Source organism: Gavialis gangeticus, unplaced genomic scaffold (genome assembly GCF_001723915.1).
Source record: "Gavialis gangeticus isolate Ggan-Ray unplaced genomic scaffold, GavGan_comp1, whole genome shotgun sequence".
In the NCBI taxonomy this organism is placed as follows: domain Eukaryota; kingdom Metazoa; phylum Chordata; order Crocodylia; family Gavialidae; genus Gavialis; species Gavialis gangeticus.
The window spans coordinates 77,315,406-77,333,709 of NW_017729029.1; the positions used below are offsets into that span (position 1 = coordinate 77,315,406).

Here is an 18,304-nt window from a genome sequence, read left to right on the forward strand (position 1 = left end):
CCAATTTGTCAAATATTTTTAAGTGTTTGGAAAAACTCCATTGGCATCTGAAACAATTTCAGTATTCTACAGTCTTTTACAGACTGGGAGTTTGGATTTTATTTTTGTACTTCTAATGGCTTGATCCTTTACCTCTCTTTTGAAAAAAGAAATGGAGCTTTATCCACAAAAAAAAAAAGCCATGGGCAAAAAAATCTTTATTACTAGAGGTAATCATAGATGATTCCATTTACCAGTATAGTGTTTGTATATCTTATTTTCAAAAGAGATAGCAAGGAGGCATGGGGCATTTTTTCTAATGGCCTATTGTAATATGTGGTCTACTGAAGATGTGTGCAAGTTGGTATTTTTTTCTCTATCCATGTGTTTAGGCAAAAATCATGAAGAATGTTAGGGACTGTCAGGTACAAGGACAGGAGACTGGGGCGGGGGGTCCACAACAGAACCCAGTTGTGTGAAAGTAGCTAAATGTTGGCGTCTCCCGCCCTCCCTCCCTCCCTCTATCTCCGTTAGAAGCAGAGAAAATGGGCCTTAAGGAAACTGAGCAGTACTATCCAGAGAAGAGAGAGAGTACCTCCTAGTTCAGTAGGCAGGATATAGCCACATTGGTAGGGTTAGAGAACTTACCTAGGAAATGGTACAACTGGATTCTATGCTCCCTGTGGAGTTCAAACCTTATAGCTCCCAGAAAAGTGCCTTAACCACCAGGCTAGAGGCTAGGCTTAGCCTAGAGCAGCCTCCAACGCTTTGGTTGAAGCTGAGCCACTGTGGAAGGAACAAAAAGATTCAGTGGGCCAGTGAGACAAGGAAAACAAGATGGATAGCCCTGGAAGAAGTGACTCCTCTGAGAGTGTGAGAGGGTGTCCTGATTTGGGGGTTTCAATCCAATTTTACATATGTATTTAAGTGAAGGAGGAAACCTAGGTCTTTCCCAATTTGGACGCTTAACTTTTGGCTATTGAAAAATACTGGTAGTACTATTATATCTTCTGAAAGTGGCCATGAGTGCTGCGCACCATACTGTCTCTGTATTGGGTGTAGTCTGATCATGCCTATTGGATTAGAGCCCTATTTGAGATAGGCTTAAAGGTAGTTTATGAATCCTAAATGGCTCAGAAAAGAAGGCAGCACCTTTTGGTGTACACAATGGATGAACTATTGATATCTGATGAAAATACATGGGGATTTCTGTTAATTTGGACTTAGATGTTTTAGTGGTTTTGTGAACATTACTTTTGGTCAAGACATGAATTGCATAGTGTTCTTCTGAACTGAAAGGTCCAGCTAGGCTTGATTTACAGTGTATGGGGTACAGTGTGCCTTTTGCTAGCCAAATACCTTATGCAGAAGAATGTTGGACATGAAAATAGGAACCATATGACATTGGGTCCCCTTTAAACTGTATTATATTTTTTTCATTTAGTTTGTGGACATACATAACAATTTAACTGTTTCAAAATTTCACTGATTGAAAGATAGTTCAATTGTGTTCAGTGCTGTGGTTTTGACACCAGCACTCGTGGCCACTTTCATTTCATTTCAAAATATGCTAGTGTTCTCAGTATTTTCCAATAGCCAAAAGTTAAGAGATGACCCAGACCAGCATGCCTTGCAGTGGGTAAGTGTGGAGTTCTGCACATACTCAAGCTTTGGAGGTCCCCGGGCGTAGGTGACCTGTGGCTGGGTGTGTTTTCATTTTTCTGCATTCCTTTCTCCCTTAAACATATGTTCAATAAACTTCAGTACCCTGCAAGGCTAGGGACAGACTTTATGCATAAACTGGTTTAAGTGATCAAGAACTGGTTTACACCTGTAACAGAACAGAATTTCAGTGCACTTAAATTGTTTCTAAAATGACTGAAACTGGCTAAAAACAAACCTGGATGGATATAGTATCAGATTTAACTGATTTAGGTCAAACCCATTTATGGAACTTCTGTCCCAGATCCCCTCCAAATTCAAGTTAACTCACAATCCTCTAGCATCCCAGGATGCATCCCTGGGCTGTACTCTCTTCCAGCAGAGCAGGGCAGCCCTGCCCCCAGCTGTAAGACCCCTGGCAGCCCAGAACCCAGCAGATTCCACTGGCCCAGGGCAATTGGCTCAGCTCCCAGCTGGGATGGGGGAATTAAATCCCTTACTACAGGTTCTCCACATTCTAGGCACAGATTGGCTGAGGGCCCAGAGCTGGGGGGTGGTATCCCCCCACATTCCCTCTTTAACTGGCTCACTGGCCAGGGAGGGGGTGTGACTTGGGTCCCAGCTTGGGGGTGGGGGAGGGAAGCAAAGGCCCCACTGTAAGTTCAACCCCTCCCCACCACCAGGCACAGCCTGGCTGAGGGTCTAGAATAGGGGCAGGGGAAGGGAAAGGGTGGCCATTTTCCCTCCCAGTTTCCTCCTCAGCCTGCCCATCGTTCGGGGTGGGGGCATGGTTGGGTGATTGCTCTGATTCCCAATTCCTAGCTTAGGTGCAGGAAGTAAAGCCCTCCTTTTGGGTCCACACCCCCCCCTTGTCCAGACACAGCTCAGCTGGAGCTGGGTAGAGCGGGGCTGTTTCTCCCCACTCAGTCCCTCCCCCAATGGCCCACTAACCAGGGAGGGCACATGGCTGGGTGATCACCATGACTCCCAGATTGGGCAAGGGGAGTAAAGCCCCCACTGCAGGCTTCCCTGCCACAAGGATGGGGCAATCACCAAGCCATGCCCCCTCCCAGGCCAGCTGTGCCCAGCATGGGGGGGGGTGCATCTAGCTGGTGGGGGGCGCCATTTTGCTTCCCACTCCTTCCACCATGAACCTTCCAGCTAAGGAGGGGACATGGCCGGGTGATCGCCCTGGCTCCTAGCTGTGGGCAAGCTCACAATGGGGGCTTTGCTTCCCTTGCCCAAACCAGGAGCTGGGTTGATCATCTGTCCACTGCCCTTCCTCAGCCAGCAGGCCAGATGAGGAGAGACTGGGGGTGCAAAATGGCCCCCACTGTGGGCTTCTTCCCCCACACCAGGCACAGCCTGGATGGGAGTCCGGACCTAGGCAGGGAGGGAGCCATTTCCCCATCACACTCCCTCCTCAGCTGGCCTACTGGCTGAGGAAGGGTTGTGGCCAGTTGATTGCCCCAGCTCCTGACTCGGGTGGGGGGAGTAAAGCCCCCACTGTCAGCTCCTCTGCAGCTGGGATTTGGGACAATCACTCAACCATGCCCCATCCTCAGCCAGCAGGCCAGCTGAGGAGGGAGTGCAGGGGAAAATGGCTCCCACTGCGGGTTTTCCCCACATGCCAGACACAGCCTCACTAGGAATCCAGATCTGGATGGGGGGCCCTTCTCATTCCCTCCTCAGCCGGCCTGATCACCCCAGTTCCTGGCTGCGGGAAATTCAAAGTGGGGGCTTTACTCCCCCCCATCCAAGCCAGGAGTTGGGGAAATCACCCAGCCATGCCCCCTCCTTGGGTGGCAGACCAGCTGAAAGAGGGAGGGGGTGTGTGGTGGAAACATGACTTCCACTGTGAACTTTTCCCCTCCCCTGCCCCATGCACAGCCCAGCTAGGAGTCTGCAGCTGGGAGGTGTTTCCCCTCCCCACTCAGCTACCCAAGGTGGGGACATGGCCAGGTGATTGTTTTGGCTTCAGCTCTGGGTGCATGGAGTGTGGGGAAAGAGAGGGGAAAACTGCCCCACTGGGGGCTTCTCCTTTCCCTCCTTCCCCTTCCTCTCTTCCCTCCTTAGCTGGGGTTCTGGTGCTGGGTGCAGGGGAGGGGGAGGGTTCCCCCCCACACCCCTTCCTCAGCTGGCCCGGACTGAGGAGGGGACATGGCTAGTGGAACCAGCTCCAGACACAGGGGAGAAAGGATGAAACTGCTTGATAGGGGTTTCCCCCCTCCTTCCCCAGTGCCAGAGAGACCCTGGCTGGGGGTTGGTGTGGGGGAGGGCTCCCCCCTTGCTCCTTCCTCAGCTGGCTGGAGGCTGAAGAGGGGGCATGGCTGGGGGAATCACCTGTCTCTTGGCTCTCTGCAGTGGCCAGCAAGCTGCGAGGTGTGCTTTAATGCCCCTTCCCCCCCCTCCCCCCCAGCTCCTGGTATGGGCCACTGCAGGGGTCTGGCTGTCTTTTGGGTTTTAAAAGTGAACATCAGTTCACTTTCTAATTGGTTCAATCCTGGCATTTTATAGAAACCTACAAAGATTGAATTGATTCAGCCTTGGGCTTTTTTGACTGTCTATATATAGCCTGATTGACTGAAGTCTACAGTGGGTTTGCCTGATTTATAGTACCTGGAAGGGGGGAGGGCTTGGACCCATATTTCTTTGGTTTCAGGGGCTGGGAGGGTATGTTGAGGAGCTGTGGTTGAGTAGAGACTAAGGACACAACTGTTAGAAAGATAGCCTTTATTGAACAAGCAGTGCAGGGGAGCTCATTGATGAAAAAGTGCCAAGAGAAGAAAAAAAAAGGTGGCAATAGAATTCTGAGCACATACTAGAGTGCCCACCTGCAGCAGCTGGGGAGGATGAGGGAGGGAGAAGAGGGGTGAGGAACAAGTAGAGTAGGGTGCTTGGACAATCCAGCAGATCCTTATCACAGCTTGACGTAGTACTCAACTTTTTTCTAGGTGCACTTTTACACTTTATCAGCCTCACATGTTTGCCTACTTCAGGGTTAAACCACATTTAAACCATTTTAAATGCTGTGTGTTATCCATGCCCTTATTAAACCACACTTTTATAAATTAATTTATATTAGCTTTGATTTGAAAAAGCACCTCACATCTTGCAACCTATATATATTATTAAATAAGGACATTTATGCTATACTTTTTCTACAGACATTTCCACTGAGTCTGGGAGATGGACAGCTCTTCACTTGGACAGATGGCTTGAAAAGAAAGGACTGGCATGACTACGAAAGTATCCAGAAAGACGCTCTGCGTTCAGGTATGATGCTCAGTGTAAATCTGTTTTTTTCATTCCTTTTTCAGTGAGATACTCTTTCCATTAAAGTTGGTAAAAGAATATATGGTAACACTCATTTTCTAGTCCTGCACTAAAATGCAAAATATGCATCTCCAGGGGCATTAGATTCCAAGCTGAACAGTCAGACCAAGCACAAATAGTTTAACAGCAAGGGGAACAGAAAATAAAATTGGTTTAATATTCCTCATATAGTAGCAATATTTTTACCATATTGACAAGAGATGAATATATTTAATAAAATGACCTTCCTTTGCTCCCACTTTAATGCCATTCTCCATTCCTTAAGTAACTGCTTTCAGTTACATGGTGTCCAACACAAGCCACGTTTTTCCTGTTGTTTAGTTCAGCCTGTGTCCGCTTCTTTCTCATCCCACATTTGGGAGCACTGGTTACCTGATCGATGCTCCCAGTTGTGGGAGCACATTGATCCCATGGTTCCCATGCTCTCCCAGAGCTAGGACTCCCAATCAGCTGACAGGAGCTCCAAGACTCAGGAGACACGAGAGCCCTTTAGGCTCCAGTGTTGGCCATGTGTTCAACTTATGGCACAGTGGGAACCAGCCACAAAGTTATTATAGATTTTTGTGTAATAACTTTATGGCTTATTACATATTTTATCATGCCTTTAACTGATGTGGTCAGGTTACTACGTAATCATACCTTTAAGTGTTAATCCTGTTTTAAGTGCAACAACTGCTAGGCAGTGTTTCCTCTAAGCTACATGACTGAGCAGGCACACTTGGCAGCGTGGCATGAGCATGCCTGCACGGCCATGCACCGCGCACAGCTTAGAGGTAACGCTGCTGCCAGGAGTCTGAGTTACAAATTTGACCTTGCAAGTACTAAGCACTTGGTTCCAATCCAGGAAAAATCTTAAGTCATGTTTTAATGTTATATACCCACTGACTTAATTCTTTCCCCACTCTTTGGAGAAGTGGAATACCACTTGCCAAAAAACTACTCTGCTCTGCCCACATATGTCTTCAAGGAGTAAGAGCAGAGAATCTGAGTTCATATAGAAACCTAAGAATTGTCAGATCACATGTTTAATGTGGTCCAGTATTTGTCTGAGTGCCAGATATTTTAGAGGGAAATTAACAAGAATAATGGAAAAAATAATTTAACTCTGTGCATGTTGTCAATATATGTACATAAGTAATGTTATTTGTTTGGTAATAAAGAAGGACATTTTTTGACAGAACTGCTCACTAACAGGTGGGCAGCATATCTATGATCTCTTGGTACATTATGACTACTTCAGGTTTCTGTAATACAACTATCTGTACATAGCTACACAAAAGTAAGGTTAGCTTGGTAATATTTTATTGGACCACCTACATAGTAGGGAGAGGCATTGGATAAGCTTTCTGGCACAAAAATGTCCTTCATCAGGTCTGGAAAAGAACCAGATACAGCCTCAGGTAAAAACTGGGTAAAACAATGCCTTTTGTTTAACTACATGATGTAAATATAAAGAATCACTTAAGAACAGGAAGAGGGGGGTGAACCTGAAGATAAAAGAGAAGTTATGAGGAATAGCTAAAAATCAAGATAAAGGCAGTTGAAATAGATAAACTCAGTTATGTAAAAGAATATGACTATTCAAATGGAAACAATGTCATTATTAACTGTGCAGTACAGAGAGGTTAGCAGAGAGAGAAGATGACTTGTAATGTGTCATAAAACTGTTGTCTGTGTTAAGTCCATTTTTTAGTGTCCAGTAAAATTATGGATTTTTGTTCTCAGGCCTGTCTTCTTCAGGTATGTTATAGGTTTCCCTTGGGTGCAAGAACTGTGAGGTCAGAGATGCAAAGGCTGTGCTGTGAAAAGTGTTCCCCACTGTTCACTGGGGGTTTCTACCCTTTATTATTTTTCTGTGAGAGGCTATTATTGAGTATAATATTAAATTTCACCTACATAGGTTCCATGAGGGTATTTGGTGCATTGGTGTTCTCTGATCTACTTATAAGATACATGGATTGTTATTATTTTATTGTGGGGTATGTTGATTGTGGTGATGGTGAATATGTGTTGACAGGTTTTGTATTTGTATTGGTACACAGGTTCCCCTAAATGTTTGTTTGATCAGTTGGGAGTTTGTTTTTGATGATGAGTTAGGTGAGGCTGAGGGATTATTTGACAACCAAGAAAAAGGGGACGTCTGTATAGGGAATATTTCTCGTTTCCTCTTTCTTGCAGGTTTTGGCATTGGATGGTATATGTCAACAAGCAGTGTGATGACCAGGAGTTTTCTTTATTGTGACAGGCCTGCTCAGGGTATTTGGGTGGCTCATTCACTGGGTATTAACTATTTATTTCCTGGAGTGCCTTGGTGAACAAAGGCAGTTTTAAGGTTGGTGAGGTGAGTGTCATGAATATTCTCAAAACAGATGCAGTGGGGAGATTACAGCTTTGTTTTTGGTGTGTTTGGGATGGTTAATACCATTATGGAGGTAAACATGTCAGTCCCATGGCTTATATATGGTGGTTTGTAGTGCGCCATTCTAGATGTGGGCCATGATATCTAGGAAACTTATGTTAGTATAAAAGTATTAGGGCCAGAATTTGGATGAAGGATAGTCATCATTGAAGCTGTGGTAGGAACCAGTAAGTGGTATAGGTATTCAGTTCAGATGGTGAAAATGTCAGGAACAGAGCAGAAAGAGCAGTGTGGCACCCTAGACTAACTGGCTCAAAGGCATGAGCTTTCATAGGCAGCAACTTACTTCATCAAATGCTATTTAGTGCATTAAACCAAAGAATATATTTTATGTAGAAGAGAAGCAGGACAGAAGTAGGGGACACTGCAAAAAGATAATGAGTTGGTTGATTAAATTAATTGAGATGGACAAGGTTGTTAACACCTGGAGGGACCCAATAAGTAAACGGGTAGTCCAGGTAACAGGATAACAAACTGTAGTCCCTGTTGAAGCCATAGTTAATACAATCCGGTGTATGGATGATTTCTTGTCCTGCAACTTTGCACTCAGTTTGGTTTTTAAAGAGTTTTTTTTTCTTTTGTTTAAGGACAGCTACTCCAAAATCAGTAATGGCATTTCCAGAGAGATTAAAGTGTTTGGCCACAGGTTTTTGTACGGTTCTGGAATTGATGTTGAACCAATTTCCATTTATTCTTTTATGTAAGGATTGCTCTTTATGGAACATATGTTGGTGGAAGACCAGGTGAATAAACCTCAGGTGTTCATTAATGACCTCCAACCTCTCCTGGAGCCTTGTGGGACAATCATATTTGGGTTTATAGGCAGCCTCTCAACCTTACCCAACGTCTCCTCATCAACAGACTACCTAACTCCAATTCTCACCAGGACATTGTGCCTTGTTACAAACCCTGATGCCTGTTACTCACCCTTATCAACACAGACTACATCACCACTGAAGAAAGCAGCATGAATTATAACATCTGGGTGGTACTAGTTGTTGAAAGGAAAATTGTTGAGGCCAAGGATGAAATGGATTAGTTGTTCAATATGTTGTGGCTGTAAAACCAATGAGTGGTGCATGTTCAGGCAGATGCTAATGCCTTCATGATGTGAAATGTTAGTTTTCAGGCTAGTGACATCCATGGCAGCATGGCTACAACCACCTCAGTAGGTGGTTTATGTTCTGGATCTTGTTGAGGAAGTCTGTACTGTGTAGAAAATTTGCTTTTTCAGTGGCAAGCAGTTTAAAGAGGGTTTCAGTGAGCCATAGGAGTTCTTCTGTGAGGATACCACCATTTAATATGATGTGTCTAAAAGCTTATTGTCTGAATGTCTTGTAAACATGTGAAGTGTTCCTAGGTTGAGAGAGGAAACAGTAAGTTTGAGGTTTTGCTTGAAGCTGGGAGAGGAAGGGTCTGAGGATGCCTTTGACATTAGACATGAATGCTGGTGTGAGGTCTCCCTTGAGGTTCATATTTACTTGGTGTAAGAGAACTATCTGCCCTGTTGATGTAGCCTCATTGTCGTGGGTGACTGTAGCCCTTAATTTGTCTTCTTGTCTGACATATGAACAACACTGGCTTTACATAAATAATAGCATCATTCTAGAATAGTGGTTGGCAACCTACCAGCTGCTGGCTGAATTTGGCCCGCATAACCTTTAGATCTGGCCCATGGATGTGGAGTTTTGGTGGTAGAGGTCTTCAGCTTGTGGACACTGTCGCCACCATGGAGACAAGTGGTTGTGGCAGCAGCTAGAACTGCCAGCAGCTGGAACAACCTCTGACTTGGGTTGCGTACCCATGGCCTAGAAGATAGTCCCCTGAGAAATTACCATAATATGTCATGCACCCACAAGCTGTCATCCTATTTCACATACCATGACTTGAGTATTATGTTATATGGAAATCTTTAGTTGCTATTATCTTTTGTTGTCAAGAATAATTAAAATACGTATTGATGTATTTATTGATGCATTTATGTTTTTATTAAGTTCCTTGCAATAGAGATCAATACAGGATTTCCTAGATGGTCAGCTTTGACAGGCACTAGCTAAGCAGCATTCATTATTATTCATTAGATTAAACTTAACTTTTAATGAAATCTTTCATTTGACAGTCATAATATAATAATGCAAGTGCAAAACTGTTGTGCAAGACAGTCTCGAGTGCATTCTGTTGGGACATACTGTATTATATTTATTCCTAATAACAGAACAAAATTTAGCTGAAATCAACTTGTGGTTAAAATTATCTAGGGAATAATCCCCACAATCTGAAGACATGAAAATAGCAGCAATGCAAAGACTTCTCCTGAGATTTTGGAAATGGCAATTAGTACTCACTACACTGAAAAATATAAATGGATGAAGTCTTTTTAAAATTCAGCTTAGCTGTTTATCTCTAAAGCTCACAGTTTCCAAGGTACTGAGGACATGAATGTCATAAATCTAATTATGGAGATATGCAAGTCTCACCATAATTAAGGTTATTGTGACTATATTTTCTGTTGTGAAGCCAAATTTTGCCCTGTATGCACTTTAAATTGTCTTAGGTGGCTTTCTTAACAAAGACTGCTCCCTTGAAATCAAAAGAGGTACACTTTTACTGTGCTTAATGTTAAACTCTCACAAGCCTATTATGAGGCTACATCTCTAAAATGTAGGATGGTATCTGAGAAGACTGGAGGTATGGTGTGATCCTAGGTAGGAGGAAGGAGAGAGGGCCTGATATAAGATGAGGTCTTGATGTAGCAAACCCAGGTATTATTCAAGGAATCCTGTAGAATTGGAGCTACAGAGGAGCTAACAATTCTAATTTGATTGATGTGTTCACCCTTGATGCCCAGGTATGAAATGCAGATTGTCTGACCTGTTACGTAGAATATGGCTGTGCCTCTGCCTGTGTGTATGCCCATCATGTCCTTGAGTGCCCACCTGAAGTCCTAAAGATGAGAGGTCCCTATTGTACCCACTGTACATAATAGTGAAACTGAATCATTTTTTGCTCATCATGCTATGCAGTTTTCATCTAGCTTTTTTATATTGTGTAGCCTATACTGCCTATGAAAGCTTATGCTTCTCTAAACAAGTTAGTTTCTATGGTATTGTCCTACCCTGCCTTCTGTCTGACTTCAGATGAACACAGCAAATCATCTGTTTATATTATGCATAGTCCTTTCCCTTTTATACTCACTGGAAGCTATGTATCTTGTTAACATAGACTCTATGCCATGCAAGGGTACTAGCATTGCTAGCATTATACTAGTAGCTAGTATCAGTTGTGATTCCCTGATATCTCTTTTTTGACAAGGTCTTTCAGTGCCAGCTTGTGCTTGGAGAAACATGCATACAGAGTATGTCATCTGTTGTCTACCTTCATTTTTGGGGTTTGTATGTGTATCTGGTATGAGGGAGATGCACAAAAAAACTGTTGTTCCTAGAGAAACTGATGCCTCCCTAGACACTGGGAAGCAGGCTTCAGCTAGTTCTCAGCCATTAGATGGTGCCCCCATAGTATTCAAGCAAGCCATTATTCCATCCTGAACTCCAGGACATCGCCACCAATCTCAGTAATATTGGACTACTTTTAGAACCTTTCACCTCCATAAAGTCAATCTAGAATCATCCAGGGCCATACTATATTTTCTCTTTTAACCATAGCAAGGATCTCATGCATGTTCCCTCCCATTCCATCCAATAACAATGCAGTATTTACAGGACTAATGGATCTCTCCTTTTTTGCCCTCAGCAACCTGTTCCCTTTCTGGTTACACTGCATCATTTTGACAGGTAAGAGTGTTTCAGGACCTCTGCAGTGTTTCAAAGGGATGGTCAAGCTTACACTTCATCCCAAATTTCAGGGTTGTCTCAGTTTCTTATAAACCAACCGCTCACCTTGGGAGTTTACTTCCCAAACTTCCCTTCCTTTCCCTCAGCTTGATATAGTAAAGGTAATGTCTTTTACATTAATTTTACAAAATAATTCAGTAACATGCAGGCTGTTTGTGACCTTTACTGACTGGAGAAAGGGGAAACCTTATCTTACTGCACTCAGTGTGAAAAGTTAGCTAGGCTAGATCCTCTTGAGTGTAGGAAGACTCCAGCTGTGATAGAATTAGAGCTAGCTAGAGCAAAGTGTGGTCATTCTAGAAATATATTTGTAGAACCAACAAATATTCCCCATCCAGTTGGGATGGGGAAACTCCAACTGGATCATGCCTGGGGACTGGCACACGGAAAAGCTCTGCTGTTGGGGACACTAGGACAACCACTTTTGAAAGAGCTAAGGGAACAGTTCTCCCACAGAGTATCAGGAAACCAAGGGTGTCAGTTGGGGGACTCAGGTGCCTATACACTAATGCCAGAAACATGGGGAACAAGTAGGAGAAGCTAGCCCTCCTACTCTCTAGTGGGTAATATGAGCTTGTAGGGATCACAGAAACCTGGTGGGACTCCTCACATGATTGGAATATAGCCATAGAGGGCTACACCCTGCACAGAAGAGACTGAGTAGCTCTGTCTGTGAGGGTGCAGTACACTTCCCTGGAGGCTGACATTGGCTTCAAAGATAAGCAGCTTGAAACACTCTGGGGAGTGGGGAGGAGCATGGTGAGAGAGACCTAATTGTAGGCATTTATTACAGGCTACCAAACCAGGGGGAAGAGTTCAATTTGGAGCTCTCTCAAGAACTGGCAGAGACCGCGTGTGCATGAGACATGGTCGTCATGGGCGACTTCAGTTACCCAGGCATAGATTGGAAGGAACACTTGGCTAGATCAGATCAATCACATAGCTCCTTAACCTGTATCAAAGAGCTCTATCTGACCCAGGAAGTGCAAAGGCCAACCAGAGGCAACGCTCTCCTAGACTTGGTCTTGGTCAAAGGAGATGATCTGGTGAGCAACTTGAATATTAAGGATAGCCTGGGTGACAGTGACCATGAGATCATGTTTTCTGTCCACCACAAGGCAGACAAATCAACCAGCAGGATTGAAGTCCTGGACTTCCAAAACATAAATTTTAACAGGCTTAGGGTAATAGTAGGGGAGACAATGCAGGACCAGGGACTGAAGGCGAATGGAGTGCATGAAGAGTGGTCATTCCTCAAGCACATGATCCTTGAAGCACAGAAGGCAACAATTCCCATGCAGAGAAAAGGTAGCAGAAGGACTGGCAAGTCCTCTTGGCTTAATAGAGATATCATGGTCCTCTTGAAAAAGAGGTAAGTGGCATACACTCAATGGAAGCTTGGAACAGTCCTCAAGGAGAATTATACAACAGCGGTCCACACATGTAAGAAAGCAACTGAATTTAAGTTAGCAATGGGAATCGAGGACAATAAGAAGTCCTTCTTTAGGTTTGTAGAGAGCAGAAGAAATACAAATGGAAGCATAGGGCCCCAGCTGAACATCTCAGAACAGCTGGTAACCAACACTCAGGAAAAGCCTGAACTCCTGAATGCCCATTTTCCTTCAGTATTTCACCAAACCAAGGGGGGAAAAAATGGTAGATAAGGCTCACAGGGAGCACAGTAGGAATGACTGCCTTCTTACTGTTGATGCTGAGCTGGAAAACTAGAAAAGCTAGACATCTATAAGTCAGCAGGACTGGATGAACTCCACCTGAGAGAACTGAAGGAGCTGGCTGAGGTCATTGCAGGACCCCTGGCAAAATTTTCCAGAACTTGTGGCACTCAGGAGAGATCCCTGAGGATTGGAAGCGAGCCAGTGTTGTGCCCATCTTCAAGAAAGGAAAGAGGGAGCACCTGGGCAGCTACAGACCAATCAGCCTAACTTTTATCCCAGGGAAAATCCTAGAAAAACTCATCAAGGAATCTAAGTGCAAGACACTTGCAGAGGGTAGGATTCTGAATGACAGCCAGCATGGCATTGTCACAGGCAGGTCTTGTCTTACTAATTTCATCTCCATCTATGACAGGGGCAGGCAATTATTTTCAGCGGAGGGCCACTTACCCAGTTTTGGCAGGCTGTCGAGGGCTGCATGGGTAGCCCCCACCCCTTGACAGGTGCCCCGCCCCCTGGTCACCATCTTGGGACAAACGTCCCAATCTCTTAGGACCAATGTCCCAGGGTCAGCACTGGTGGGGCCCAAAGCAGGATGCAGGCTGGCAGGGGTCTGTGGAGCTGGGCTGGGCTGCACCAACAGGGAGTGGGGGGAGCTGGCCTGGCTCCATAGAGCCCATGCTGGCTGGGAGCCTGTGCTCCTGCCACCCAGCTCTGGGCTCCACTGGCGCTGGCCCCAGGACAGCAGTGCTCCCACTGGCTCCCCACCCATGCTCCCACTAGCTCCCTGTCCACTCACACCCAGTGCCTCCCAGCCCTGTGGTACAGGCAGGGGGGCAGCGCTTAGCCCCGACCCCCTACTTGCCAGCAGGGAAGAAGCTGGTGCTGAGCGCAGGGAAAAGCTTTTCCCCGCAGTCAGCTTTTCCTAGGGCTCCTTGCTTGTGCAGAGAAAAGTGGCCCCTCGCCAGCCCCATGGCTGGTGCCCCATGCTGCAGGCACTCACACCCCATGCCAGGGCTGTCCAGAGCAGGTACAAGCAGCCCCAGGTAGGATGCAAGCAGCTGCAGCGTGGGGCGCTGGCCATGCGGTGGGCAAGGGGCCACTTTTCCCTGCACTCAGCACCAGTTTGTAACTTGCCCCACTGTCAGCCTGGCAATGGGGTGGGTTACAAGGTGGGGCTGAGTGGGGGGGGAGAAAGCAGCCCCTCCCCATGGCTGGTGCCCCACACTGCAGCTGCTCGCAGCTCCCTGTGCCTGCTCTGGACAGCCCCACGCGGGCTGTGAGTGCCTGCAGTCCAGGGCATGGAGCAGGCAAGGGGCCGCTTTTCTCTGTGCAATGAAGGAGCCCAAGGAAAAGCTGAGCGTGGGGGAGAAGCAGCCTCTCCCCCACCCCGCGCCTGGTGCCTCACGCTGCAGGTGCTTACAGCCTACGTGGGACCGTCCGGAGTGGGCTCAGGTAGCCCCACACGGGTTGTGAGCAGCTGCAGCACAGGTCCAGGCTCGGGCAGGGAGGGCCCCTCGGTGCTCCTTCCCTGCTCAGGGTCCCTCCCCCACACTTACCTGAGCTTCCCGCACAGGGCAGCCACGTGCTCCCAGCCCAAAAACCCATGAAGAGGCTTTCGGCAGGGCGGGGCGGGTCCCGCTGTTGTTGGAGCCTGCTGGGCTTCCCCTGGGTCCTACTGCCCTTGTTTCCTGTTATTTTTGACAGGAACCAAGGGCAGAGAAATATGAATTTTCCAAATTTTTTAGGGGCCCCGTGGGCTGGATAGAATGGCCTCATGGGCTGAATCCAGCCTGTGGGCCATATTTTGCCCACCCCTGATCTATGACCAGAATCTCGCCACCTGGACAAGGGAGAGGAGGTCAACATTATATACCTAGACTTCCAAAAGGCCTTCAATCTAGTATCTCATGATAACCTCATGGGAAAGCTGGAAGATTGTGGGCTTAATTTCTCGACAGTTAAGTGGGTAGGAAACTGTGAGGTAGGACCCAGAGAGTTCTTATGAATGGATCTGTGTTGTCCTGGTGAAGGTATCCCTCAGGAGTCTATGCTTGGTCCAGAGCTTTTCAACATCTTTATCAATGATTTGGATGTTGGGGTGAAGAGCTCACTGGCCAGGTTTGCAGATGACACCAAATTATGGGGGAGCACGGTCATGCCTGAAGATAGCCTGCAGATTCAGGTGGACCTGGACAGGCTGGTAAATTGGGCAGATTGGAACCAAATGAAGTTCAACACTGAGAAGTGTAAAGTGCTCCATCTGGGGGCAAACAATTCCCAACTTACCTACAGGCTAGGTGGTGCTAATTTGACTAGCACCATGACCAAAAGGGACCTAGGGGTTATAATCCACCATTGCATGAACATGAACCATCACCGTAATGCTGTAGCCAGCAGGGCAAACAATACTCTGGCATGCATCAACCAGTGCATCTCATTTAAAACCAAAGAAGTGATTCTTCCACTGTACTCAACACCGGTGAGATTGCAGCTGGAGTGCTGTATCCAGTTCTGGGCACCGCACTTCAACAAGGATGTGGAAAAACTTGGATGTGGGGAGTCCAGAGAAGAGCCACTCATATGATCAGAGACTTGCAAGCCAGACTATACAAGGAGAGGCTGAGGGACTTGGGACTCTTCAGCCTAAAAATGAGAAGGCTGAGAGGGGACTTGGTAGCAGCTTACCACTACATCGGGGGAATACATCAAGGGCTCAGAGAACAACTGTTCTCTAGGGCACCCTTGGGGAAACCAGGAGTAATGGCCATGAACTCCTGGAAGACCGCTTCAGGCTCAGTTGTAGGAAAAAATTTTTCACAGTCAGGTGTCTGGACTGTGGAGTAAACTCCCCCCAGAGGTGGTGCAATCACCTACCCTGGAAATCTTCAAGAGGAGACTGGACAGTCACCTGATCCCAGTTGTCTTTCCTGCCTAGTGTAGGGTCCTGGACCCAATGATCTTGCAAGGTCCCTTCCAGCCCCTAACAATCTATGAATCATTAAATAGAATTGTTAGTTTACCAATATCCTATAGTCTGCTCCTAAGGACCCCATCACTTGCAAGATGTGTACCAAGGAGCCTTTCACGTGAGCATGGGAATTTTTGCCAGCAATTTGGCTATGCCACTAGAGAGAGGGAGAGAGAAAAATCTGTGCAAGAAGACTTAGCCTCAGGTGATACAATGCTAGCACCAGCTGTGACTTTGGTCCAGCCTTTTTCTTTGCATCATATATATTATTTATAAATTTGCTGTATAGCTCTTCCTGCTACTTGTGTCTTTAGTGGCTTCTGATAGATTTACCATATTCAAAATAGTTCATGAAGCTGAGTTCAATATGGCCACAGTCTGGGCAGTGATGCCATCAATAAATAAATCTCTGAGCCTTCTTAGCTATAGTTAAATGAAAGCTTTCATCATCTGCCAGAGCTTTGACAATGCCAGAATAGCTGAGTAAGGCTAACATTGCAATTAACCGAGCCAGGCATCAGGCTGCCTCACAGTGACCTGAATGTGTTTGATCTAGCATTTTTCTTTCTTAAAAAAAATAAAATAAAATAAGATTGAACTGAATAGATGTTGATATGTCCAGGCAGTTGAAAAGTTAGTTCATGGAAATTTCCTGTTCAACAAATAAATAAAAAGGTACAGGATGTGGGATTCTTAGAAAACAGAATGGTTTGTTTGTGGTTGGATCACTAACTACTGGCAGATTTTCAGGTAGTGGAAGTTATCAAAGGATTTGTCCTCCATGTGAAGCACGCTTTTTTTCCCTCCTGGCTCTCTGAGGTGTTGCGTTTCTTATGGAGTATGAAGAGGTAGATGTTAGTGAGAACAGAAAATTGGAGAAGTTGTCCTCAGTGAATCTAAATGATGAAAGCTAGTCTCTCTGAGGTAGGCGATAATGAATTATATAAATTTATAGCCTTAATTCTATTTTCTCTGTTTCTTTACAAATGCTACTCATCCTGAGATTTTTGTTTTGTGTTTTTTATAACAATGAAGTTGTATACTAAAGAGCTTATTACCATTAATTTTAGGAAACTTTTAAAACTAGACAAAGGGATATCTAAAGATCTCTGAGGCTGCATACAGGTATTCAAGGAGGTTAGAGTGTGTTAAAAATGGCCACCCAATCTAATTTCATTCGCCCAGGTGTGGACCTTATACTAGTTAGGTGCAAACTGTACAGAAGTTCAAGACAGTTAGATTGGTCTAAAAATGGCCAACCTGATCTAAGTCTAAGTGTACCTCTCAGATGATAATCTAAATTTAGCTTTGGTCTGGCAAGACTGATTTAACAACTTGTGTACAGCTCCCAGTGCAGCCTCTGAGCTGGAAAAGCCCAGCTGCTGGCTTCAGCCGTGGGGCTGCACGTTCCTACCCTCTCCCGGGCACTGGGCTGTTTTTCGCCCCCTGATTTTCCCCACCACCGCTCCCAGATGAGCATTCCCACCCACGGACCAGCCAGAACCCTCTACCCTCCCCCACCCCCCACCAGTCCCACAAACTGCTCCTGGTGCCAGTTTTATCAGTGTTTGCCAATGCTGGAAGCAGAAGTTAGTCCAAGTGGAGGGAGGGGCAAAAAGGATGGAGAGGGGTTGGGGGGCTATAAATAACCTCTGGTCCCAGGGGGCAAGGGAATAGAGTGCCCAGTCCCCCCCACAAGCTCCCTGTGAACGCTGTGAACCCCCCTGATCCCACCAATCCCTCCCAGATCTCAGCAACCTTCCAGCAGACTCCAGCTGCCCTCCTAGTTCCCCCATGGACTCCACCTGCACCCTGATCCCCTCCCAGAGCCTGTTTGCCTTTCCAGTCCTCCAGTCCCTCCTGTTATATCCACCATCCCAACTTACGTTAGATGGGGTGGCAGTTTTTAATGTAATCTAATCTCCCCGAATGTTTGTACACAACCTGAGAGAATAAAAATCTGCTGTTGCTTCCCAGCCTCATCTCTGTGCCCCAGCATCTATAAATTACACTTCCTGGGAAAGACTTGAGAGAATATATGAGTACCATCTGGTGACGCATTAACAGACCAAGAAAACAGGCCAAATAAACCTAGGAATGCCTTGCCACCAGCCCACTTATTTGTGCCAGGAAATGCTTCTTGCTTCATGTCCTTCAGATGATCTCAAGTTCAACAGTCATTGCCATATCAGACAATGATTGTTTCAGACATTTAGGGTGTGTGTAGATGAAGTGGGGGCCCTAAACTGAAGCGGTGGGTTTTAAAAAACACTAGTTCAATTTAAGGCTGATTAAACCCCCATGTCATGCACACACCTTGCTGACTTGCTTGCCTCTCTGGCAGTGAGAGGAGGGCAAGCTGCCGGCATGCGGAGTGGTCCCTGGGCTGTGGAGGGGGCTGGTGCTTCTCTCT

General features: G+C 46.0%; 1 protein-coding gene across 1 annotated transcript in view; it reads left to right on the forward strand.

Moving 5' to 3' along the window:
- GALNTL6 (polypeptide N-acetylgalactosaminyltransferase-like 6) overlaps window positions 1–18,304 on the forward strand; it is a 1,239,844-nt gene that overhangs the window by 462,526 nt on the left and 759,014 nt on the right. Inside the window, exon 2 of the mRNA XM_019521784.1 lies at window positions 4,809–4,917. Within this exon, the coding sequence (XP_019377329.1) occupies window positions 4,809–4,917 (109 nt within the window). The remainder of the gene's footprint in view (window positions 1–4,808; window positions 4,918–18,304) is intronic.